The 24,457-nt window shown below is 50.8% G+C and overlaps 1 protein-coding gene across 1 annotated transcript; it reads right to left on the bottom strand.

Moving 5' to 3' along the window:
* Positions 1–2,270: 2,270 nt before the first annotated feature.
* Positions 2,271–23,916, bottom strand: CPLX4 (complexin 4; the record flags this gene model as incomplete). Its single annotated transcript, XM_080821050.1, has 3 exons — positions 2,271–2,498; positions 17,414–17,501; positions 23,750–23,916. 3 exons carry the CDS (start codon positions 23,914–23,916, stop codon positions 2,271–2,273), a joined length of 483 nt encoding a protein of 160 aa, XP_080677176.1.
* Positions 23,917–24,457: the final 541 nt, after the last annotated feature.

Raw genomic sequence — 24,457 nt, 5'->3', positions numbered from 1 at the left:
GAAAGCAAGTCTTCTGGGCCGTTCTGCAGCTAGTCTGTGGGCGAACTTGACAACCACAATATTTTATGTCACAACAAAGTACATAAACCCAGGGTGCATGTGCACCCCCATCCGTCCCACGCCTTCCATCCGTTATAGGGCAGAGGCAGGCACAGAATGAAGATAAGTTTTATCCGTTATTTTACAGCTTTAATAATGTTGACTATTTTACATGTTCTACTATAAAACCAATCACCACTCGCATGCCAGTTCTGATAAAAGACAAGCATGATTTTAAAATATTCCCATGGTATCGGGGGTCTGTGGATGCTGTGTCCTGAGTTTGCTGAATTCTCACCTTCAAGGTGATGTTGTTAGGTGGGGCCTTTGGGAGGTGATTAGGTGATGAGAGCAGAGCCCTGTGAATGGGGTGAGTGCTCTTATTAAAGGGACCCCCCCCCCAGAGCTCCCTTGCCACTTCTGTGGTATGAGGATGAAATGAGAATGCTACAGCCCAGAAGAGGGTCCTCACCCAGCCATACTGGCACCCTGATCGCAGGCTTCCAGTCTCCCAAATTATGAGAAAGAAACATTTTTTGTTTATAAGTCACCCAGACTGTTGTATCTGATCATAGCAGCCGGGATGGAGTATGACAGTGAACTTCAAGACTAATGAGCTGCCAGCATGGCTCCAGTATTCTCCCAGGGACTTCCAAGAGGAGCTAAACTTTTCTGAGGATCGTAGGTCCTGGGCTGCTGATGATTTGTTTCATTTACGTATTTTCATAGCATGCAGCTTCCTCTTCTAGCGCACATTCAGGAACTCTGGTTAGAGAGCAGGTTAGCCCCTAGCTTTTTGGTCTTGGGTGTCCTTTCCTCTGATAGAGCAGTTCCTCCTGTTAAAAGCTGTCTTTGGCGCTGCCTGGTTGCCTCAGCAGGTGAAGCATCCAAGTCTTCGAGGTCAGCTCAGGTCATGATCTCAGGGTTGTGAGATCGAGCCCCGTGGTGGGCTGCACGGTCAGTGGAGCATCTGCTTGACATTCTCTCTCTCCTTCTCCCTCTGTCCCTCCCACTCCTGCTCTGGCGAGCTCTCTCTCTCTCTCTCTCCAATAAATAAATCTGTTTTTTTTTTTAAATTTGTTTTTGAGCATTATTTATTCAATGAACAGATTCATTGAAAGGCGAGTTTTGTTTTGGTTTGGTTTTAGTTTGGCTTTAGTTAACCAGCTCTAGATGTTTCCGAGGTCAATAGTCTTTGGAGCAATTCCCCCGAGAGCAAGTGTTAAGAGAAGGAAATGCGGCACCCGAGGAAGATCCGGGCAGAATGACAGCAAGATTTATTGGAAGCTAGTCTGCAGCCGAGGGATGAGGACGGACGGGAGAGGAAAACCAAGACGAGGGAGGCAAGCTGGGGAGAAGATGAGAGAAAAAGAGGAGACACACACACACACACACACACACACACACAATGCATTCTTCACATGGCCTCTAGAATGATGCAAACGGCTGGTGAAGTCCATTCCCTGCCTTCATTTCTCATCATATCCCCGCCACCGCCCCTTGGCCTTGAACCTGTCCAAGTGCCACCCTTGATGGGGGAGGATCAGCCCTGTCGAGGTGCCTGGGAAAGAGAGTCAGAGTGATCTTTGCTTGCCATTGAACCTGCCTGGGTTCCCGATGGGCTCCCTGACCTCCTACATCTTTTCCCAAGGGACCTGGAGTCATGCTAATGGTTGGAGAGGGTGAGACCCTGCCCTCTAAGAAAGGAAGCCAGAGAGGAAATGCCATTTGCTTTCGGTTCTTCCAGGCTGTCCTGAAGATCTCCAAGCAGATACGTGTTCTACGTCACTCACAGATGAAATTTCACATGGAGCCACATTTATTATTTTTTTGAAAGATTTTACTTATTTATTAGACAGAAATCACAAGTAGCCAAACAGGCAGGCAGAGAGAGGAAGGGAAGCAGGCTCCCTGCTGAGCAGAGAGCCCGATGCAGGGCTCGATCCCAGGACCCCGGGATCATGACCTGAGCCGAAGGCAGAGGCTTTAACCCACTGAGCCACCCAGGCGCCCCCGGAGCCACATTTATAACTAAAAGGAGAGTCCGTTTCCTACTGCAAGGTGCTGGCTAAGCGCTCTACCACGAACATTTAGAACATCGAGGTGTGGTCGACCAGTTTGTGGAGCACTTTCTAACCACGGTTTTTCTGTGTCTGCTATGTTTAAGTATTCATTGCTGGTAGTGTTCCTCAGGAGAGCGGTCACCTCGCCCTTGACCCCACGCCCTCCCCTCACATCACAGAACACTTCTGCCCTGCCGTCTGCTTCATCTCCGTGAAGGTGGCCTGGGCCTTTTCTTTGATGGTGTCCAAGTCCATGTTTTGGAGATTCTGTAAATGCCCAAGGATAGAATCCTTGTCTTCCTCCTCTAGTTGATCTTCATCCACCATTTTCCGGAGCTCTTCGGGCAGGTCCACGTCGTCTCCAGCCATCTGGATCTGGTTCTCGTCCATTTCACTCTGTGCCAAGCACAAACATAGAGGAGATGAGCCTCTGTCCCAAAACCAAGCCACCCACAGAGTCAGAGCAGTCGCCAGAGCACCGGTGGGGGCCGAACGACGGGGACGGCCTCTCTCTGGCCGGTGGCGGGTGGGGGTGGGGGCTGCAGGTCGTGGTTCACATGCCCTCTTCCACTGCACCTCGGGCCAACCAGAACTTTCTACAACAGTGGTTCTCAAAGTGTGGTCCCCGGGCCCAGCAGCACTAGACACCGTGGAACATGGTAGAAAGACGGATCCTTGGGTCCCACCCCAGACTGACAGAATCAGAAACTCCTGGGCGGTGCTCAGCAATACGAGTTATAAGAATCCGTCCCCTCCTGCCCGCGGGCAAAGCTTGAGAACCACCCTGGACGCTCCGCCGCAGGGCAGCTCTGCAAGCTTTGCAGTCTATCAGCCCCAGGCTGTGACTCAGTGGCTCCCGTGGGTGGGTCCGGCCCTGGAGGGTGGGGTCTGGTCTCACAGATGCCAGGCCAGACGCCAGGCCAGACCACACTCAGTCACCATGGCAACTTCTGCTTGACCTTTGCCCCTTCCCTCCCTCCGTTTAGATAGGGGGCCCCTTGCGGGGCACAGAATCCTGTCCAGTTCAACCCCACAGGCTCCGTACCTGAGAGCGAGTCTGGCACATGGTGCCTGTTTATTAAGGGACTCGCCGGGGCGTGGCTGTTCCCAGCATCCTTCCCCGCGCCTGCCCCTGCCGCAGTCTGCCCGTCACACAGTTCATGCTGGGATCCCACCAGTGACTGCTCCAGAATTTCATAGTGCATGCTGCCTGGTCTTAGACTTACTAGACTTAGACTTTGGCTTCAGGGCCTTTCTTTCTTAAGGAGGGAGGAGAATCTACAGAAGTTTCTCTGGGAGGGGCGCCTGGGCAGCTCACTGGTTAAGTATCCGACTCTCGATTTTTGGCTCAGGTCATGACCCGATGATCTCAGGATTGTGAGATCGAGCCCCACATTAGGCTGCACACCCAACTTAAGCTCTCTTGTCCCTCTCCCTCTGCTCCTCCCTCCCCACTCCCTTTCTGAATGAAAAGGTTTCCATGGGAAAGGTAGGGATAGTTTATATCCCCAGGCGGCCTATCAGACGATTTCTGAGGTCTGGTTGTGACAGGAGGCACACAGGGCTCCAGGGGCCCAGAAGATTACGGAGCGTCAGAAAAGCAAAGGGTCGGGAAGATCTCAGCAGACTTTGGGGCTCGCCTACCTCCATGTGCTGCAGCCAAAGTGTGTGAAAACTCGCGTCAAGATAAAGCGATCGCTTAGGCTTTTTTTTTTTTTTTTAAAGATTTTATTTATTTATTTGACAGACAGAGACCAAAGGCAGGCAGAGAGAGAGGAGGAAGCAGGCTCCCCGCTGAGCAGAGAACCCAAAGTGGGGCTCGATCCCAGGACCCTGAGATCATGACCTGAGCCGAAGGCAGAGGCTTAACCCACTGAGCCACCCAGGAGCCCTAGCAATCGCTTAGTCTTAATCAGACCTTCATTGATCTGATTTTAGAAAGATCCTAGCGCCCCTCGGGTGCTAGAGTCAACACCTAGAGGGAAATATGAATTCCCCTTGCCCGGGTGCTGAGTAGAAAAGGCCATAAACAGCAGCGCCTGGGTGGCTCAGTGGGTTAAAGCCTCTGTCTTCGGCTCAGGTCATGATCCCAGGATCCTGGGATCGAGTCCCGCATCAGGCTCCCTGCTCAGTGGGAAGCCTCCTTCTCCCTCTCCCAGTCCTCCTGCTCTCTCTCTCTCGCTCCCTCTCTGTGTCTTCCTCTGTCAAATAAATAAACAAAATCTTCCAAAAAAAAAAATGGCTATAAACAGACATCAGTTGTCTCTGGGTCCAAAGAGCGAGTCAGGGTAAGGGGACACTCTATTCTCCATCTGTAAAGCGGCTCTCCGGGGCCTTCTCCAGATCTAGGGCCCCGTGGCTCCCCCCAGAGCTCCTTCTTTCGGTTGGTTCTCTGGTCGTCTGGGCGGAGTGACAGCAAGCCTGTGTGGGACGAGGATTCCCATGCGGGGGAGATATACCCCTTTGGGGGGTACGATCGTCGATCCTCGCACAGGCCCTCCACAAAGGCCCCTGGGAAGGGCCATCCTCCACCGCAGCCGGCCGAGGGAGAGAAGCCTCTCCCTGCACTTGGCCAGGCCTTGGCCCCTCAAAGCGCTTAATGGATTAATTAGTTCCTCGTCAGACTGTTGTGGGGATTAATTAGTTAGTTAATCCTCAGGGCTCCCAGCCAATCTTCCATTTCTATTTATTTTTTATTTACCTGGCCTAGAGGTTGCCTTTCTTGCTGATCATCCTCTGGGCAGTTTGGCAGGGAGGGGAGGAAAGGCGGGACATCAGCCTGGCAATTCTCAGTTCCTGTCGATGCAGGACGTCTCCCCTCTCTCACGCACCCCGGATTTGCAAAGACATTTCTGGGAATTCTGGCACCGCCTCCCTGCCCCTCTGGTGGGGAATAAGATTTCTGTGGCGTCACCAGAGTCCAAACTGGAAGGAGTAGCCTGGAGGGACAGGCAGGCAGCTAGAAGGTCGGGGGCCAGCCAGCTGGTGCTCGGAGAGCTGGGCGGCTCCTGAAGACAGTGCTCCCCAGCCTCGCCTTTGCGGGGGCCCTGCGGCTTGCTGCCTCTGGGGAAGCTTTGGAAAGGGTCCCTCCTTCAGGGAGGAGTTTCAGGTTTATTTTCTCCTCGTTCCCCTTGCCTGGGGAAGGGAGAGCGGTGGGTTCCATTTTGCCTTACAACTCACTGAGGGGCTCTTGATTGGGACTTTTACCAAACCGTGTCTCAAAGTAGGGCTCCCAGGCCAGCGGCATGGGCATCTCCTGGGACTTTGTTGCAAAGGCACGTCCTCACCCCGGACTGCTGACGCAGAAGCCGGAAGGGCGGGCCCAGCAATCTCCGACTTCTCGACCCCTCCTGGTGACTCTGGTGCGTTGAAGAGGCCCTGCTCCCTATTCCTTGAAGACAGGACCGTAACTTACTTCTCTACAAGGCTCCGAACCCGGCAGAGTGCCTGGCGTGCAGACACAGACGGTAAACGTTTACTGAACGATTCCAAGAGCCTGTCCTTGGGGACTGCAAAGGCCTTAACAATCCTTAAATGGGCCGGTCCGCTTTGCTGTAAAGAGCTCTATGTCGCAGCTACGGACTTATTGGCCACTGCTGCTGGGCCAGTGCCCTGGGAGGTCAGTGTTCGCTTGAGAATCAGATTGCCTGAGTGGAAAAGTTACCGCCACCACTTACATGCTGTGTGACCTTGGGCACCTTACATAACCTCTCTGAGCTTTATTTCCTATAAATTGGGATTCGACTCCTGGCCTTAGAGTTGTAGAGGATTAATTAGATGACACCTGCATTATTTGGAGTGCATGAAGCAGTCATCCCCAGGGGTGCTCAGGAGTAGAATAACTCTCAGCGGTGGGCTGGGGATTTGTGGCAGACAACCGTGACTCCTGCACATGGCGGTCGGCCTGACCAGAGGCCTTGCTCTCTGGGTACCTTCACCTCTGGCCTAGAAATGCACCCCCTCGCCCCCTGCCTCTTTCATTCCACAGTCAAGTTCCTGGCAGGCTGCGCCGGTTCATTTTCTTTTTGGCACTAGGTCCTCAATTCTGGGAGACATCTACCCGGCCCCCCTTAGCCTTTGTCATCCCATGCGCATGTTTGTGGGACCCAGAGGATGGCCCAGACTCACGACCAGCCCTCCTTTTCCCCCCTCCGCTGGGTCTGTCCCTCCCTGGGAGCTTTATGTATGCAGAGCCCCTGCCCACCCCTGGAGGCGTAGCAGGACATTGATCAGCAACTCACTGAACTCTCTGGGGCACTGGCCTCGTGAAGAGGCCTGAAGCAGTCTCCAAATACATTGAGGCAGGGAATTTGGGGCTCTGGGAAGCTGGAGTGTGGTCTAAAGTAGGGATGTGGGGGGCGCCTGGGTGGCTCAGGGGGTTAAGCCTCTGCCTTCATCCCAGGTCATGATCTCAGGGTCCTGGGATTGAGCCCCATATCAGGCTCTCTGCTCAGAGGGGAGCCTGCTTCCCTCCACCCTCTCTGCCTGCCTCTCTGCCTACTTGTGATCTCTCTCTGTCAAATAAATAACATCTTAAAGAAAAATAAAAAATAAAAATAAAATAGGGATGTGGGCTCTGGGCGGGCCTGTCCCTGTGGCCTTGTAGACTTTGTACCCCCATGTGAAGGAATGTGGCCCAAGGGACAGTGGGGAGCCCTCTAAAGCACGGAGCCCAAGGCAGGTGGCTCCAACTGTCCCATCTAAAGGCAGTGTTCAGCATCATCATTGGTTAGGGGCCGAGTCCTACAGTCCCCCTCCTAGAGGGACAATGCTACTGACCTCTATCAGCAGCACCATTGCTTCCGGCGATGACCCTATAGCCCTGGGACCCATTTCTCTGGGCTGTGGGTTCCTTACGACTGAGGGCAGGACAACCAGACAGGGCCAGTGAGCGAGTAATTAGAAGACAAAATGAAACCCTTTGGGACCAAATCTGGGCCCCAGCCTCCTTAGCACTGGGGCCTAATGTAGGCTGGCCCCAGATCCAGGACAGGCCAAGGGCGAGGGTCCTGTTTGTAAAAAGGAGTCTGGGCTTCTAACAGCCTCCTGCAGCGGACTCAGACCGCTCCCCCGCAGGGGTGGCGTGCCGCCCCAGACCCGGGTTCGAGCCCCGGCTTTGTCACTAGCCCTCTGCATGACCTTTGGCAAGTCACCTTACACTCCCCGTGCCCGTGGACTCTCAGAGGGTTCCCAAGCAGATGGAGGGAGCTGTGATGTGAGATGGTCTCGTAAGCTTCTAAGCCCTGGACAAGCATGACTGTGGTTACTCACGTTTTTGAGAAAAAAGGGCAGCTCGCCATCACCATCATCCCTGCTGAAAGGATCCCCGCGATTGAGAAGGCACAGATGGGGACAGAAAGGGTGGAAGAGTATTGGCCCCTTGAGAGAAAGATCCAGAGCAGAGCAAGCCACGGAGCATAGAAGCAGCCTTGTCCCCTTGACCTTCCCACGCAGCGAACGTACCGTGCACACTTTCTGCTGCCCTTTGATGAGTCAGACGGGGGAGGCCAGGGAGGTCTGGACACCGTCCACATGTCAAGGTAGGCAGTAATGCCTCAGCACACCCCCAGATTCGAGTGTAGTTACAGACGACCCGACACAGCTCCAGGGAGACAGGGAGGCGTAGCCCCGGGTTGGGGAGCACGGCGGGGCGTGAAAGAAGGGAGGTGATAAGGAGGGAGCAAGGCAGGCGAGCCCGCACACAGTTAGAGGCCCGACAAGCTGTCCTTTATTCCTGTCTCAGAGGTCTTCTCGTTTCTAGAAATCTTATCAATTTGGGATATTGTTTAATGCAGTTAAGAGCTAATTATTTTTATGCCGGCTGACCAGAATCAGTTTTAATCTCTTGGTTTTTAACCAGATTTATAATCTTCCTGCCAGCGCTCAATGCCCCATTATTTAAATCGCCCGGCGCCCTGCTCCGGCCATTCCCTGTGACTGATTTCTGACCTTGCACTGAGGGGTAAGCACGACCCAGGATTCCCACGGTCTGAGCCCTAGATTTTGACCAACCGGCCTTCACCCTGTACCCACCTTGAACTAGGTTGAAAAACAATCCTATCTCAGACGGGTGTTTTGTCAAAAAGCTGAGCGTTCACCGCTGGTTAAGGTCCTAGACAACCAAACTGGGCACATCGCAAATACCAGCGGATCAGCTTCTAGGCAAATTCTATTTGGGTTTTGGTTTGTTTATTTGGTGTTGGTCTGCGTGATACCAAACAGCTAGACTGACGGATTTCTTTGACTGATCTGACACCAGCTGTTTCAGTGTCTGTGAGGACCAGTGGTCTTCACAAGCCGCCTCTCACCATCCTACGTGAGTAGGGGGGCTGCACTGGCTGCTAGGGAGGGTGACAGCCACCCCCGGCTCCTGTCCTGCAGGAACCTAGGAGACGTGGAAGGGGAAGGGGGAGAGATAAAACAACACAGCCAGTCAGCAAACCCCTCCTCGGCAAGTCAAAGTGAGCACAGCCTGCTTTGCCGGAGGTAAAGGGGTCTTCAGGCCAGACCAGGAGTGAGGCTCTGGGACAGGGGCCTGGGCAATACGATTTTTTAAAAGTTTTCCAGGTGATTCTAGTGTCGAGCAGGGCAAGGACCCTCGTCTGGGGCTTGGTGCCTGCATTGTCCCCTACACCACGCTGTCCTCCCCCATCAGCTATTGGACAGAGGATGTGGGTCTGACTTCTTCGACTGAGAGCGTGCACACTGATAGGACTCGGGAGGAATGGGGTCTCTAGATACTGGTTGGGTACATCTCCCACTTCTTTCCTTTGCAAAGGCGCTGCAGAGGGGCTCGAGAAGCTCGTGGAGGTCACTGTCCAAGCCTCACTTTTTACAGAGGAGGAAGCCGAGGTCCCACGACTTGCATAAATATCACTCAGCTCGTTCGGGGTGCGCAGCAGCCCCGCCGCGGGGGCTAGCGGGAAAATATGGCCAGTGGGGTCAGATGGGCCTGGGGTCTCATCCTGCTTTGCCATTTACAGGTGGCGTGACCTTGGGAAGCCGCTCTTCCTCGCCCCCTCCCAGCCAGTGTTGGTATCTGGGAAGAGGAAATAATACCGACCTACCTCACGGGACAGCGGGGTGGTCGGGGTGGTGGAGAGGATTCAGTGAGACTGCCCGCGTGGCTAAGGACCACAGCACCAGTTCCCAGGGCTCTCTCTTCCCTTCCCCAAGTTCCCTCAGGACATTCAGTCCATGGCTCTTTCAGGGACAGGGGAGTAGAAGGAGCAAACTGAACAGGGACAGGATGGGGAGGAGAGGGAAGTGAAGGCCCCCGACGGGGCCCCCCCGATGGCCTCCAGCTCTGCCACCAGAAACAGCTGTTCCCAGGGTGGGAGGATTCAGTGTCTGGGACCCTGCTGGGCAGCCCCAGAGCCCTGAATCTGAAGGAGGAGGCCAAGAAACATCCACGGAGTCGTATCTTTCTTTGAGGCAACTTTTAAATTCTGTTCTAAGGGAGTTTTCAATGTGACCCCTTCAAAGTCGACCCCACTGGTAGATTTTCTTCTACCTTCGTCTTGATTCAGCACGAACGATGCCCTTAATACAGCAGACAAACACCAGGTGTAACTAAATCATAGCGCGGCAGGGGGCACAACATTATTTTTCAATGACTAACCTAGATTGACAATTCCGTTAATAGGATTAGGGTTCATTGTGGAACTGGTTTCTCTTATTAATTTGGCTTGACTTACATATACATTTTGAATTGGCTAGGGAGAAAGGCACATTTGTTTTTAGAGAAACTTAGGGCTTGACTTAAAACATATTACTTCCTCTATTTGAAGAAATACGACATTGTAATTATAATATAAAGTCACCTTTGGACTTTGTGTACACAGTTATAATGTCTAATCCAGACTTGTTCTCTTCATGAAAAGTTATTTTAATATAACTCTTACAGCAGATAAATTCTTTCTGCTGTTTTTGGTACTTTGCTTTTTGGGTGTATTTTTGATTTTCCCCCTTTTCCCAGTAACATCCAACGTTCAGCAACCATTTCTTGTGTGTGTGTGTGTGTGTGTGTACACACACACATGCACACTTTCTACATGTCGGGCCCTGGGCAAGTCACTGAAGACAAAGATGAACAACTCAGCGCCTTCGTTAAAGAGCACTGAGTCCAGCAGGCGAGAATATTCACGGGGGTGAGTGAGATAACATGAGACATGCACCCGGGATTATGGGAGCATGAGGGGCAGTGGGGAGAAGAGGGTCACAGAAGGTTCTGTAAGAAGTGGCACTGGGGGATGCCTGGGTGGTTCAGTGGGTTAAGCCTCTGCTTTCGGCTCAGGTCATGATCTCAGGGTCCTGGGATCGAGCCCCGAGGTCCTGGGATGGAGCCCCGCATCGGGCTCTCTGCTCAGCAGGGAGCCTGCTTCCCTTCCTCTCTCTGCCTGCCTCTCTGCCTCCTTGTGATCTCTGTCCATCAAATAAATAAATAAAATCTTAAAAAAAAAAAAAAGAAGAAGTGGTACTGGGCCGAAGTCTTCTGGGAAGAGAAGGGTCCTCGGAGAGCAGAGTGTAGGGAGCAAAGCAGGAGGACATTTCAGTCCAAGCAGGAAGTTAGCAAGAGCAGAGACTGGAAAGATCAGAGCCCCATCACTGCCTCCAGGCCAAGGGATTGGGATTTGATTCTCAGAAATTATGATGAGGTTTTTTTTTTTTTAAACAGGGGAGAAACAGGATCGGATTTGCATTTCGGAAACCTCGCGCTGCCACTTTGAGAGGAGCGAGACTCCACGTGGAAAAGCCGCTGCTGAGCTGCTGTGGTGAGACAGACCTCAGGAGCCCTTGGGGATGCACGGGGGGATGAGCTGAGAATTATGTAGGAGGTGATGTGAGGGTCACCTGATTTATTGGATGTGAGGCTGGAGGAGGAGGGGAGAGTCAAGGGTGACTTCCGGTCACCGGCCTTGGGTGCGGGGGTGGGATGGGGTGGGGGTGGGCACCCCTGGAAATGGGGCCTACAGGAGAAGCAGGTTTGGGGGAAAACGAGCCAACCTGTTCTGGAGAAGAGCTAGGAGGTGCCAAAGTGGAGGCAGACGCAGCAGGGTGGAGGTCTGAGAGTCACCCACATGTGGATGGCAGCCGAGAGCGACAGCAACATCCCCCCCCCCCACTTCCCCCTGGGGGAGGGTGTGCAGATTCAGTGGGAAAAAGAGTACACCTGCAATGTTCCAAAATCTGGGGGCAGCACATGGGGGTAGGTAGGGTAGGCCATGAAGAAGACATTCAGCGCGAATGAGACCTGGAAACCGAGGACAGAGAGAGAGGGCTGCAGGAGGAGGTGATGGTCACGGTCACGGTGTTTAGCAGGACTACCCGGCATCTGAAGGAGGAAGGCGTCAGTGGGGCAGTGGGAGCCGGTCACTTCGGGAAGGTACCTGGAAAGGCCTGTCTTCTCCCAAAGTGCGATCTGCTTGTTTTCGTGGGGGAGAGATTTGACCTTTATAAAGGAGAGATGGTGGAGGGGGAACAGGGGAGACACAGGACAGAGGCAGATCAGCGGAGCGAGACCCCAGCCTAACTCGAGCATCCAGGATTCCTTCAGCTGCCAGAAATCGACCGACTACCTGTGACCCCAAAGCGGGAGGAAAGCCACCCTGTGTGGACATGAGCACAGTTTCCTAGATCCTGTGGATGATGGCATTCGATCGCCGCCCTTAGTGGACGCCTTACATGATTACTGCAATTAAAAGGGGTCATCCAAAGACACGGGTACAATAAATTGTGTTGTCACGGACTGTGAAGGATGAGCTGGGAGAGGAGACTTTTACTGTTCCCTAGGGGGCTGGGCCCAAATTGCTCCTTTCCCGAGTCCAAATTTCCTTCCCCCGGTCAGCAATCAGTGAAATGCTTTCACGCGGGACACCAGCCAAGTAATTTCTTTAGAAAATACGGTTCTAATTCCAAAATGTGACATAGTTATCCTCATTAGACCTGACAGCTCCCGGGGAGACATTTTCCTCAAGTCTGCTCTCCGTTGGGCCTTGGTAAGGGGAAGGGCCCAGAACTGCCTCCTGCTGGTTGTGTGGCTGCTGGCCGGTGACCCCAGGGAATTGTGAATGAGGCACCCGGGGGGTCATCCCTCGTTAGCTGGAGGACACGGTGAATGTGTCCAACTCCCCGTGGACTGCTAATACCATTAATACGGCTGCTTACCCAATAGGCACTTGATAAGACAACAGAGGGCTTAGCAGTCTGCAGACCTTGAGGGGAGGGAAAGGTGGTTATGAGGAGCCCAGGAAGGGCTTTGCTTTCTGCCCAGCACTGTTTTCTTGTTCGACAGTTGTGTCTGGTCTCGAGTCTACCATCCTGGATGGAGATACAGTTGAGAGGGGGTGTAGGGACAGTGGGACCCAGAAAGTCCTAGGTGAAGAATCAGGAGGCCCCATTGGCCGCAGTGAGTTTTGTGACCTTGGCCAGGTCCCTTGATTTCAGTGAGTTTTAGGATTATGCATTGATGTACTTTTTTATATATAAAAAAATTAAGTTTAATAAATGTTGAAAGACCATTCAGACCCAGGGAGCCAAAGTCCCGGGACAGCCCCGGAACCCACACCTGGGCTTAGACAGACAGTGGGAGGGGCAGTGGGCGTGCTCCTCAAATGGCCCCGCCCACCCCGAGGTTCTTGCCGCTTGTTAATGGCTATACCGTTTGTTCTACCTATGTCTTTTTATGACCTTTTTTTAATAGTCGCCTTGCCTTACATTATATCCCCAGGAGTTATCTTTTTTTTTTAAGGACTTATTTATCTTATATCTGGAAGTCTGTTCCCTTTGACTCCTTTCACCCATTTCATCCTCCCCACCCCCACGCCCCACCCACCTCTGGCAACCACCAGGCTCTTCGCGTCTGACTTCTTAAGATTCCATGTACAAGTCAGATCATACGCTATTGTCTTTCTCTGTCTGACTTATTTCACTTAGGATGATACCCTCAAGGTCTATCTATGTTGTTGCAAATGGCAAGATTTCCTCTTTTTATGGCATATAAACATATTTAAGGAACAACACGCACACACACACACACACACGCTCGCACATGCACACAGACACAGACACACACACACACCCCAGGATTGCCATTTTCAAAGGCAATAATCAAATAAGTAATCAAATAAGTGAAGTAACCAAGATGCCAAGCCCCACGAAGAGGATATATATCATAATTTGGGGATCTGTGGCCACATCTCTGGCTTTGCAGTTCCTGGCTGGCCTGGTCCTCTGTCAGCACCCCCTGCACCCAGCCCCGCTCCAAGGGTGTAGCACTGGCCCCAAGCCCCTCATTCCCTTCCCGGGTTCTCTGGACATGGCCATGGCCTTGAGGCTTTCCCAGTCACAGAGAGGCCTCTAGGCCCGGCCTGACCTTCCAGGGCCTCCTTGCTCCTTAGGGGAGCGTGGAGGAGGTGAAGACCTACAAGTTCAAGTCCTACTGTGGTTTTCAGAAGGCTTTCTAGGGATTCGACTGTGAGGAGTCCGTCTGCATCATCAGAGAAACCCCTAAGAATTCCATACACGTCTGTGTAGCCGGCAGCTCGGCCCCTCCGGATAAGCCGGCTTGGTACGAGAATCAAAGCACGGCTTTCAAAGCCCAGGGAATGACTGGCCCCATAGTGGTCATTTCCCCAAAGTCACCCCCTCTTGGGTCCGGCCCAATGTTCCAGCGCTTTCATCTTCTCCTCAGTTACTGGGCGTTCAAAATCCCCCTCCATCCTGCGAGCTGGGGAGACATCTCACCCCCGTTGGTTTTCTAGCTCTCCGTCTTGGCACAGCGTGGGAGGGTCCTGCTGCTCCACGCTCCCCTCCCAGCCGGTCCCCACCCGGCCCGCCCCTGTCGGGCTCGGCCACCTCCTGTTCTGCGACAGCTGCTCCTAGGAGGGCCCACCAGGCCCTTCCCCGCTCGCCAGCACGGAAACTGCTTTACAATACAATGCACAATCTGGTCCTTAGTAGCCAACGAATAGACTTCCAAAAAAAAAGTCTGCACATTTATTTCTGTTCCCACCATCACTATCCCTGCTGCCACCCGGAGTCCCCACGGAACTGAGAGCAGCGGCGCCCCCATTACTTCCTTGCGGCTGCCGTGCGCGCTGCGTCTAGGGACAGCAGGGGGCGCGAGGGAGCAGATCCTATCCCCGGACCGCCCCGCCGCCCCCCTCCCCCGTCCCTGCTCCCCACTCCCCGGCCCCCCGGCGACTGCACTCAGAAGCCAGGACAGGACTGGGGGCAGTTCTTGGCCTGGGAAATGTGTCTGTCCCCCAGCGCTCCCCTCTAGGCCTGGGGCTTTTGAAGGCCCGCTGTGCCTAGAACCCAGACGAGGCGGGTGGGAAGGGAGGAGGTGGCCTGTAACAGCCACGGGAGGCCGACGGGGTGCCCAAGGCGGGTACTGGACTTCACCGGCAAGGAGCTGCGGTGAGGCTGGGCCGGAGCCACATCTGGTGATAGGAGGACAAGTGGAATGGGAGCCCGTTGGTTTTTTACGATACACTTTCTATTAATAACCGTTCCGTGGATTGTGTAATTGAGTTAGAATCTCCCCAGTTCCTCCGTGCTGTAGGAAAAGTGGGTAATGGTACTGTTAGTATTTTTGCTGTTCCCACCACAGGCCGATCCTGGAAGCATTGTGTAGAATCGATGCATTTTTACCAAATGCAGCCATAATATAAAAGAACGCCAGGGAGGCCTCTACCTGAGAGCCAACTGCACAGAGGGGCCAAGGGCAGAATGCTTTCAAGTGATATTCTCATCTATTTATTTCTCTTGTGTTTGGAAGGTCGCAGCGGCTCCCAGAGCTGGGAGTCAGAGTACCCCGGAGCGGAGCCGGAGAAGCCGCGTGCACCTGCTGGGTTCCTCGGGGGTGGGATTCCGCTTGGCACTGAAATCCCCAGCCGTGCGGGTTGTCCCCAAAGTCCACCTGCAGGTTGAAGCTGCAAAAAGCTCAAAGCTGCTTTCAGACTTTGGGACACCTTGAACGCTGAGTAGAAATTGCAGAAGACCTCGGGGCCAGAGGGAGCAGCGTTCAAACCCTTTTGTGAGGCAGTCACATGCTTTCACGGTTGAGAAGCTTACATTCCCATCCAGGTTCTATCAGTCAGTGGCTGTGGGTGTTTGCAAAGCTCCCCAACCCTTCTGGCTGCCGTGCCCTCCTGTCTAAAAAGAGGCAGTGGCATTCGGTTCTTAGATGAACTCAAAGTTCTTTTTCAGGGTCCAAGGAAAACTCAGGTGAGGTCTCACATGCCTTGGACAGGGGAAAGGGGCTGATGAGCACTGGGACATCACAACTGGGCTCTGCTGTTAACAATCTGATGACTTTTTCACACTTCCCCCACCGCACCCCCCGTTGGCTTTAGGGAGCCTTAGCCTGTGCCAACATAGTCCCTGTCCCTCCCCTGGCCTGATCCTCTCCAGGGAGGATCTGAATGTGCACATTTCCTAGCGATAATTCTTTCCTCCTCTTATAGCTTCTGTTGGAAATGCTCTAGTCTCAAAGGATAGCTTGACTCAAAGATTTGCAGATTCTTTTTTCTCCGAACACCATCAAGACCCTGTTACTGAGCCTTGAGGGGTTCACCCCTGAGGCTCTGGAAAGGAGCAAGACAGTGGGACCCTCATTAGGGAGAAAACAATCAAAAGTTCAGGTTGTTGACACAGATCGGTGTGTTTACCCAAGGTCTTCCACACCTCTCGGTGTTATTATGAAGGAAGAAGATTTCTGGGCACAGAGAGAACCAGGGGAAAAATAAGAAGGGGTCATCTATTGAGTTTCTCCCATTGGTCAGGCACTGTACTAGGTTCTTTTCTTTTCTTTTCTTTTAAGATTTTATCTATTTATTTGACAGAGATCACAAGTGGGCAGAGAGGCAGGCGGGCGGGGGTGGGGGGAGGCAGGCTGCCTGCTGAGCAGAGAGCCCGATGGGGGGCTTGATCCCAGGACCCTGGGATCATGACCTGAGCCAAAGGCAGAGGTTTTAACCCACTGAGCCACTCAGGCACCCCTGTACTAGGTTCTTTATATCAGCTAAAGGTAACTAGGTTCTGTTACCTCAGACAAAGACACAGGTGTCTTGGTGACGCAGGTGTCACTGTCTCTGTTTTACAGATGAGGAAATTGAGGCTCAGATATATTGAATATATTGAAGAGCCAGCTGAGGTAGCCCCAGAATTGAAACCCGTTCTCCTAAAGACAGCTGGACCCATCCCAGGCGGCTTTGGGGAATCCACCAGACTGTGGGAGTGGAGGGGACCGTGTTCCCAAGTGCCCAATGGGAAAAAGCATTAAACTAGAATAAGGGAGGCAAAAAGCAAAGCCCTTCTTTTCAAAATTCCTGGGTCGCAATGAACATGTTTAACCTTCTCTGTGGGTTTTCCTCTCCTCTCTGAGAGCAGAACCCGCTTCCTGGGGCATCTGAGTGGGGAGTCTCTCCCACAAGTTGAGGTTCTTGAACTCTTCGGTGACTTCAGCATTGACCTTGCAGGGGACAGTGGGGCTGTCTCCCTTTGTTTAGGGCTGGTAGCTTCTGAAGTCCAGAAGGGGGACCCACAGGAGCAGATCTTCTGAGCCCGCTGTCACAGGTCAACACCTCCTCTTCCCATCGGTAAACCAGCTGCCCGGCCAGAGCCTACAGGTGCTCATTCTGTCAGCCAGCCCCAAGATGGACCGATGGATGACGCCAGAGGATGGCCGTCACCACAACAGCATCCCCACATTGAAGGAGCGGATTGCTTCTTGGAAATACAGGCAGAGTATGGAGGGAGGTAAGACCTTGGGCTCTGCCCTTCCTGGCCTTTGGCAGGAGGGACTGACTTTCTCTGTGCTTCTGCTTCCTCTACTACCAAGCGGAGGTCACGACACAATACCCGAGAGGACCGTTGGGAAGGATTCAGTGAACTGTCATGTCCGAAGCCCTCCGGACGGTGCCTGGGGCGTGCCACTAAAGGCCAGCTCTGATGACTTCCTTCTTGTGTGGTTACCCGTGGAGGTTCTAGCGGCTTGACAGAAGCTTACATTAAACTGTCACTTAGAGGCATTAACTCCATTTTGTTGAGAGAAAATGGAAGTTCACAGAGGTTAAATAACTGGAATCTGGTTTTTATGAACTAGTTCAAGGGCCTTTTCACTACACCAGATGCCTCAGTTAGGATGAAGACGTGCGTGTGTACGTGTGTGCATGTGTGTATGTGTGTGTGCATGTGGGGGTGTGTGTGTATTCATGAGTGGGACCCTTTGCTGATCATCAAACATTCCCCATTTTCTATTATTTAAGCAATTAAATAGGATGTTTACTGTGTTAAGAGCATCTCACCTTCGGGAGTCTGTACTTTTCTCTGAGATGAACTCTGAGGCATGCCCTCTCTGCTTTTTTTTGTGTAAATGCAGCATCTCTTTCCATCCTAAAAGGAAAAGAACAGAAAAAAAGGATCAAAGGACATAGAGGGCTGAGGACAGTCCCACCCTGTGCAGAGAAGCCAGACGCTGGGATAAACCTTCTTATGTCCCAAACACCTGCCTCTCTTTCCGTCATTCTCCGGTCGTAACTCAAGGCAGACCCTTGCATCCCAGATACAGCTTGGTTCTGGGAATCTCCTTAGGATGCAGCCCAGGGGAGGGCACAGTGGTTTTTCCTAATATCTCGTTGACCTCGCAGGGTTGCTCTAGATAGAACTTGGGACCACAAACATCAGCATCACCGGGGCTCCGGGTAAGAACACAGCTTCCTGGGTGTGACCTTGGACTACTCATCAGAACCCCTGGGAACATGTGAACCGAAGCTCTGTTTTGAAGACGCTTCCTGAATGACTCTTAGTCAAGTGAAAATGCGGTCACAGCATCCAGGGCTGGGGGGTCCTTTAGAGGTACATGGTACTTAGGGATGTAGAGGAAGATTTTTCCCTTCATTGTCACCCCCTCTGGGCCCCAACTTGGGTACAGTGTTCCGTTCCCTGTTGGGAAGGAGGCATCCCCAAACAAGGTAGGGTCGATGCCCATAATGCCCGGGGGATGATCTAATTGGACTCAGGATTAGTCTGGGCTGAAACTGACTCCCTTGGCCACGCTGATCCAGGCAGGAGCAGACGATCTTTGGGGATGTCTGCGAAGCTCACAGAGACTGCCTCCCCTCCCAGCGGCCCACCAAGGTGCATTACAAGGGGCTACGTTTATACACAGGGTCCTACCCTCAGGCAGGACCTCTGACTGGCCCCAGCTGGATAAGTGAAATCTTTCCTCTGGGAGGTTGGGACCGGGACTGAGAAAGACAGACATTTGCTGGAACAGGTGGACTTGGAGGCCGTGGGCTGCCATGTTCCCCGGGCCACGGGGTCTGGGTGGCACGGCAAGGCGAGGTGACGGCTGATGGGCAGCAAAAAGCAGCCATACTGGGGACAGGAGCGATGGCAAGAGCCAAAAAGGAGCTCACGGCTGGCTTCCCACATTATCCCGGTTCCTAGGCTAGGCCTCTGAGTCCTCGTGGGGTTCCTTTTTTTGTTTTTTAATACTTATTATTTACATATTGAGAGAGAGTGAGAGCCGATGTGGAGGGGAGGGGCTGAGGGAGAGCGAGAGAGAATCTCAAGCAAGCGCTGTGCCGAGCACAGAGCCTGACACAGAGCTGGATCTCACGACCCTGAGATCAGGACCTGAGCTGAAATCCAGAGCCAGACCCTTAACGGACTGAGCCACCCCCAGGTGTCCGGCCTGGTGGGGTTTCTGCCGAGGGATTTGGTGAAGCATCGTTGCATGAAGCATTATTTGCATTAAAATAAATTCCGTTTTCATTTTCAGGGGGCTAATTGGTTTCTATTTCTTCACTTCACGTTTTGAAATCCTCTTCCCCAGCACACAGAAGGCTGCCTGCAGAGGGGGCTGATCCGAAGAGATCAGATCAAACTACTGCCCATGGGGGCCCTGAGCACAGGCCCTCCCCGAGCACACTGCCCCCACCCCCCCGCAACCAGAGGTCAGGCCCAGAACGGGCACAAGACGATACCAGTCCATCTTCTGGCTTTGGAGAGAGAAACAGAATAAGAAACTTGCCTAAGACATCAGTGACCTAGGGCTTGGGTAGAAGCAGATCTACCCTTCCCAGTAATTTACTATGAACATTTCTCAATGTGCAGAAAAGTTGGAAGAAATTTACAGTGAAACCCACATACTCAGCATCTAGATTCTACAATCAGCATCTTACTATCCATGTGTTATCACATACCTCTCTTTCTCTCTATGCATTCATTTATCCATCTGATCTTCTGAAGTATTTCAAAGTGGTAGACACCAGTCCTCGCTCCCCCAAACACTTCAACATGAATGCCATTCGCTACAGTGATGTACTTGTTTGTAGTTTTTTTTTTTTTTTTTCCTTTTGAAGTAAAATCCTGGGTACAATTCAGTGTACAGAGCTTCCAGGTACTGGGCTGGGTAATTTTATGTGGTGACTTGACTGGGCTGTGGGGTGCCCAGATTTAAACATGATTTCTGGGTGTGTCTGGGTGGGTATTTCCAAATGAGATTAGCACTTGAATCAAAGGACTGAACAAAGCAGATTGCCCTTCCCTGTGTGGGTGGGCAGCACCCAATCCGTCGAGGGCTTGACTAAAAAGGAAAGGCCAAGAAAAAGGGGGAATTCTCTCTGCCTTTGCCCGTTGGCTAGAGCCGAGATCTCAGTCTTCTCCGCCCTCAACTAGAACTTACACCATCAGCCTTCCAGCCGAGGAAGACCCAGCAATAACTTTCCTGGGCCTCCAGCTTGTAGACAGCAGATGGCGGGACTTCTCAGCCTCCATCATCACGTGAGCCAATCCTTATACTCAATCTCCCGTGCACATATTACATATACACATATGCGTAAGTCTGTTTCTCCTACTGATTCTGTTTCTGTGTATAACCCGAACCCCTATTAAGATATGAAAAACATTACCATCACCTGAGAAATTTCTCTCATTTCCGTGCCCAGTTAACATCTGTTTCCCAGTCACTGTCCTTTATCCACCATTAGATTGGTTGTGCCTGTTCTAGAACTTTCTATAAATGGTACCATATACTATACATTCTTTTGTATAAGGCTTCTTTTACTCAGCATGACGAACCTCTGAGATTTATCCAGGCGGTGTTACTCATCCATGGTTTGTTCCTTTTTCCTACTGAGTGCATGGCTCTGGGCGAAGAAGTCATGCTTGTTTACTCCATTCCACGAATGGACTCGGACTATTTCCCAGTCAGGGCCACTCCCGATGAAGTTGCTATGAGCACTTCTGTCCATGTCTTTTTGTGGACCTACGTGTTCATTTCTCTGAGGTAAATAATCTAGGCACGGCACCAGAGTGACAGGGTAACTTGGTCGAGTGAGTTTAGTTTTGTAAGAAAATGCCTGAGTTTTGCCCAAGTGGGTGTACCATCTCACATCTCATGAAATGGAGTGGAAGTTCTACGTTGTTCCACATTCTGGCCCACATCTGGGTACGGTGTCTTTTTAATTTTAGCCATTCTGGAGTGTGTAGTGGTAACTTAGTGGGATTTCACTTTTCCTTCCATGATGTCTAATGAGAGCGGATGGGTTCTTTTCATGTACTAATTGGCCATTTGTGTATCTTTAGGAAGTATTTGCTCAACTCTGTTTGCCCATTTGTTTACTTATTTTTGCTTTTATTATTGAGTTGTAGAAATTCTTTATATATTCTAGATCCCGGTTGTGTGTCAGGCATGTTTTGCAAAGATTTTCTCTCAGTCTGGGACTTGTCTGTAAACATTCTCTTAATGGTGCCTTTTGATGTACAAGAATTTTCAACTTTGATAAAGTCTACATTATTTAAAAATTTTATGGTTATTGCTTTCAGAGTCATGTTTAAGAACTCTTTGCATTGGGGTGCCTGGGTGACTCAGCGGGTTAAAGCCTCTGCCTTTGGCTCGGGTCATGATCCCAGGGTCCTGGGGTCGAGCCCCGCATCGGGCTCTCTGCTCAGCAGGGAGCCTGCTTCCTCCTCCTCTCTATCTCTCTGCCTGCCTCTCTGCCTACGTGTGATCTCTATCTGTCAGATTAATAAATAAAATCTTAAAAAAAAAAAAAAAAGAACTCTTTGCCTTACTTTCAAGTTGCAGTGATACTGTTTTCTTCCCAATGCTTTATCATGTTAGCTTTTAGGTTCAGTTCTCTGACGCATATCAAAGTTCAAGTAACAAATGGCACCCGAACGGTTACCGCACCATAACAAAGGTAAAGGGACGTTTTCCTATTATTGAGAGAAATGGAGGGCTAAACGGACTGTTTTGTTGCGTTCTGGGTGGTGAAGCTATTGGAAACCCAAGCAACAACCTGGAAGGCATGCCTCTCGCCAGAGGGAGGGAGCCTGGCCCCACAGCCCTGTTACTATTTCCTTAAACTGAGTGACCACGTAAATTGGTCACACACACACACACACACACACACACAGAGCCAAGTAGCTGGCAAATAACCCAATTCACTGATTGACCATTTGGGCCTTCCGGCCTTTGATCTATCCGGATACAAACTTAGGGAAAACTAGGACATTAGTTAATCAAACAGATGCCGCATCTGTGACCAGATGTATGGCTTGGACCTCTTACGTGATGTTTTACACAATCAGATGGAGAGTCTAACTTTCTGGCCATTTTCTTCTTCTCTCACTGAGCTGAGAGCACTGGGTGCTATCATTCTGCTTCTGTTACTTCATTATGCTTGTTTTTTGTTTGTTTGTTTGTTTACAAGCTGTAGGTGAAACTAACCAAATGCAAGGGGTGTTGTTTCTTTTGCCTGAGCTTTGCTCTAGCACCAACATCATGCTTGCCTTGGCGTTTACTTTTTTAACTGACTTTAATCGACTGCCGAGCCGAGCGTAATACATTCTAGGTAGTTTATAAGCTACGATTTCTTTCAGAAAAGATACAATAGACAAAGTTTCCATTAAATGTAAGCCTTTGTACTTTCTTGGTTTCCTCCAGGTCATTAACCTTTCACCTATAATCATCTTAGCGATAGGACTTCGGCCACTCTAGTGTAATTGATCATTAGCAAAAGAGCCATGATGGGAAAAGAAAAACTCTTATTAAATGAGACATACTTTTTTTTTTTTTTTAAAGTAGGCTCCATGCCCAAAGTGGGGCTTGAACTCAAAACGCCGACTGTCACACACTCTACCGACTGAGTCATCCAGGTGCCCAGAGAAATACTTTTAATTAATACTTTAAAAAAAAGATGAACACTTAACCTCAAGATTGAGGCTTCAATTCTTCATTGTTATTAAAAGACTCTTAAGTTATTCTACCTTAAAGTCTAAAAAATTATATACAGATTATACTTAAAGATCGGTCTGCAGCAGTGAAAAATTGTGGGTTCTATTCACATTCTATGATGCTCAATGAAAATGTTACCCATGTTTTTATTTTACACAGTCAGGAGAATGTCCTTATTTTTTGGAGGTATTAGGGGTGACATAACATGAGGTCTTTACTTTCACTTTACAATTTACTTTAAAAATCCTTCTATCTAGGGTGCCTGGGTGGCTCAGTTGTTAAGTGTCTGCCTTCAGCTCAGATCATGATCCTGGGGTCCTGGGATCTAGCCCTGCATCAGGCTCCCTGCTCAGTGGGAAGCCTGCTTTTCCCTCTCCCACTCCCCCTGCTTGTGTTCTTCCTCTCGCTGTCTCTCTCCCTGTCAAATAAATAAATACTTTTTTTTAAAAGCTTCTATCTATCTATCTATCTATCTATCCAATCATCTATCCAACCAATCATCTATAAGCAATTATAACCAAATGTCAACTGTGACTTTATTCATAGGTTTGTATGGGTGTTCATTATACTCTCCTACTTTTCTGTACCTTTAAAATTGCCATAATAGGGGCGCCTGGGTGACTCAGTGGGTTAAAGCCTCTCCCTTCCGCTTGGGTCATGGCCTCAGGGTCCTGGGATCGAGCCCCGCATCAGGCTCTCTGCTCAGCGGGGAGCCTGCTTCCCCCTGCCTCTCTGCCTGCCTCTCTGCCTTCTTGTGATCTCTCTCTCTCTGTGTCAAATAAATAAAAAAAAAAATCTTAAAAAAAAAATGTGACCTGCCTACCTCTCCAGGCTTTTAAAAAATATAAAATAAAACAAAATAAAATTACCGTAATAAACCACCCACAAATTTATTCACAGTTTTTGCAAAGCTGAGTCTTATGACCTAATCCTCTTGTGCTTTCTAGGGGTTTTGCACACGTAAGAGAAAAAAGATGGCATGGTGTGCGCTTCGAGGCCCTGTTCCAGGTGTAAAATCTGAATTCTTCGATCTGAAAACTTTCGATGTGCTAGAAGGGCGAGTTTGGGGAAGACCTGGAGATAGGCTCACCATGGTCCATCTGAACATTTCAACTGGGGTTAACTGAAATGAACCTAGACCAGAAAAAGTGCTAAGCGGCTTTCAGAACGACAGATTCTGCATTCTGTGTGGCCGCAGTCCCTACAGGCAGGACATGGTTCTTGTTGCGGCGAGGAGAGGGTTCGAGGAGCGGGACACTCGTTCCTAAGGTCAGAGGCAAACAGCACAAGAAGGCGCATCTAGAGAGCAAAGCCAAAGAGGTCGGGGGGCGGAAGCAGGTACGGCCAGAATTGGTTTCATTCGGCTCTGAGAGGGAGGGGAGCCGCGGGTACTCACTTCTCCTCGATCACTTGCTTCTGATACTCCTCGTACTCCTCTCGAGTCATCCCTTGGGCCGCCGCAGGATCCGATGTTCCTCCTTCTTCTTTTTTTTCTTCTGACCCGCCACCGAATCCGAAGCTCTTGACCTGGTTGCTTATCATAGTTTTCATAAAGAAAGCCATGGTTTCTGCCCCCAGAAAAATAAAACCAAAACTCAGACGAAACGTGAAGGACAGAAAAAAAAAAATAAAAGACAAAATCTCCCAATATCCTCAACGATAGCAACGCGCTTAAGAGCAGAGGACTTTGCACGGCCTCATCTGCTCAAGGGCATGATGGTGGAGAAGACTGGTTTGCGGGCTGTAAGCTGGATTAAAGAGACCAACTCCTTAATATAGGGAGGCAGATGGTTGTGATTACTAAGGCATACACTCAGATGCAAACGACTGCTTTCTGAATTAATACACTAAGCTAATTTCAGAGGCAAAAAAAAAAAAAAATCCCCTCACATTATCTACTCCTCTCTCTACCCATTTCTAAATTTGAAATTATAAGCGCAGCAGGGCTTCATCAAGAGCTCCGTTTCAATTAACCAGAGCCAACTGCCCACATGCCTATCCCGGAATGTCCAAAGTCCAGCCCCTTGAGGACAAGATCTTGTTAAAAATGGAATCCAGCGAGACTCAAAACCCAGAATGCTTCATCAAGCAAAAATAATCCTTT

This window comes from Martes martes (genome assembly GCF_963455335.1).
Source record: "Martes martes genome assembly, chromosome: 13".
NCBI lineage: Eukaryota > Metazoa > Chordata > Mammalia > Carnivora > Mustelidae > Martes > Martes martes.
The sequence above is the reverse complement of the archived record's forward strand: the minus strand, read 5'-3'. Positions and strand labels throughout refer to the sequence as shown.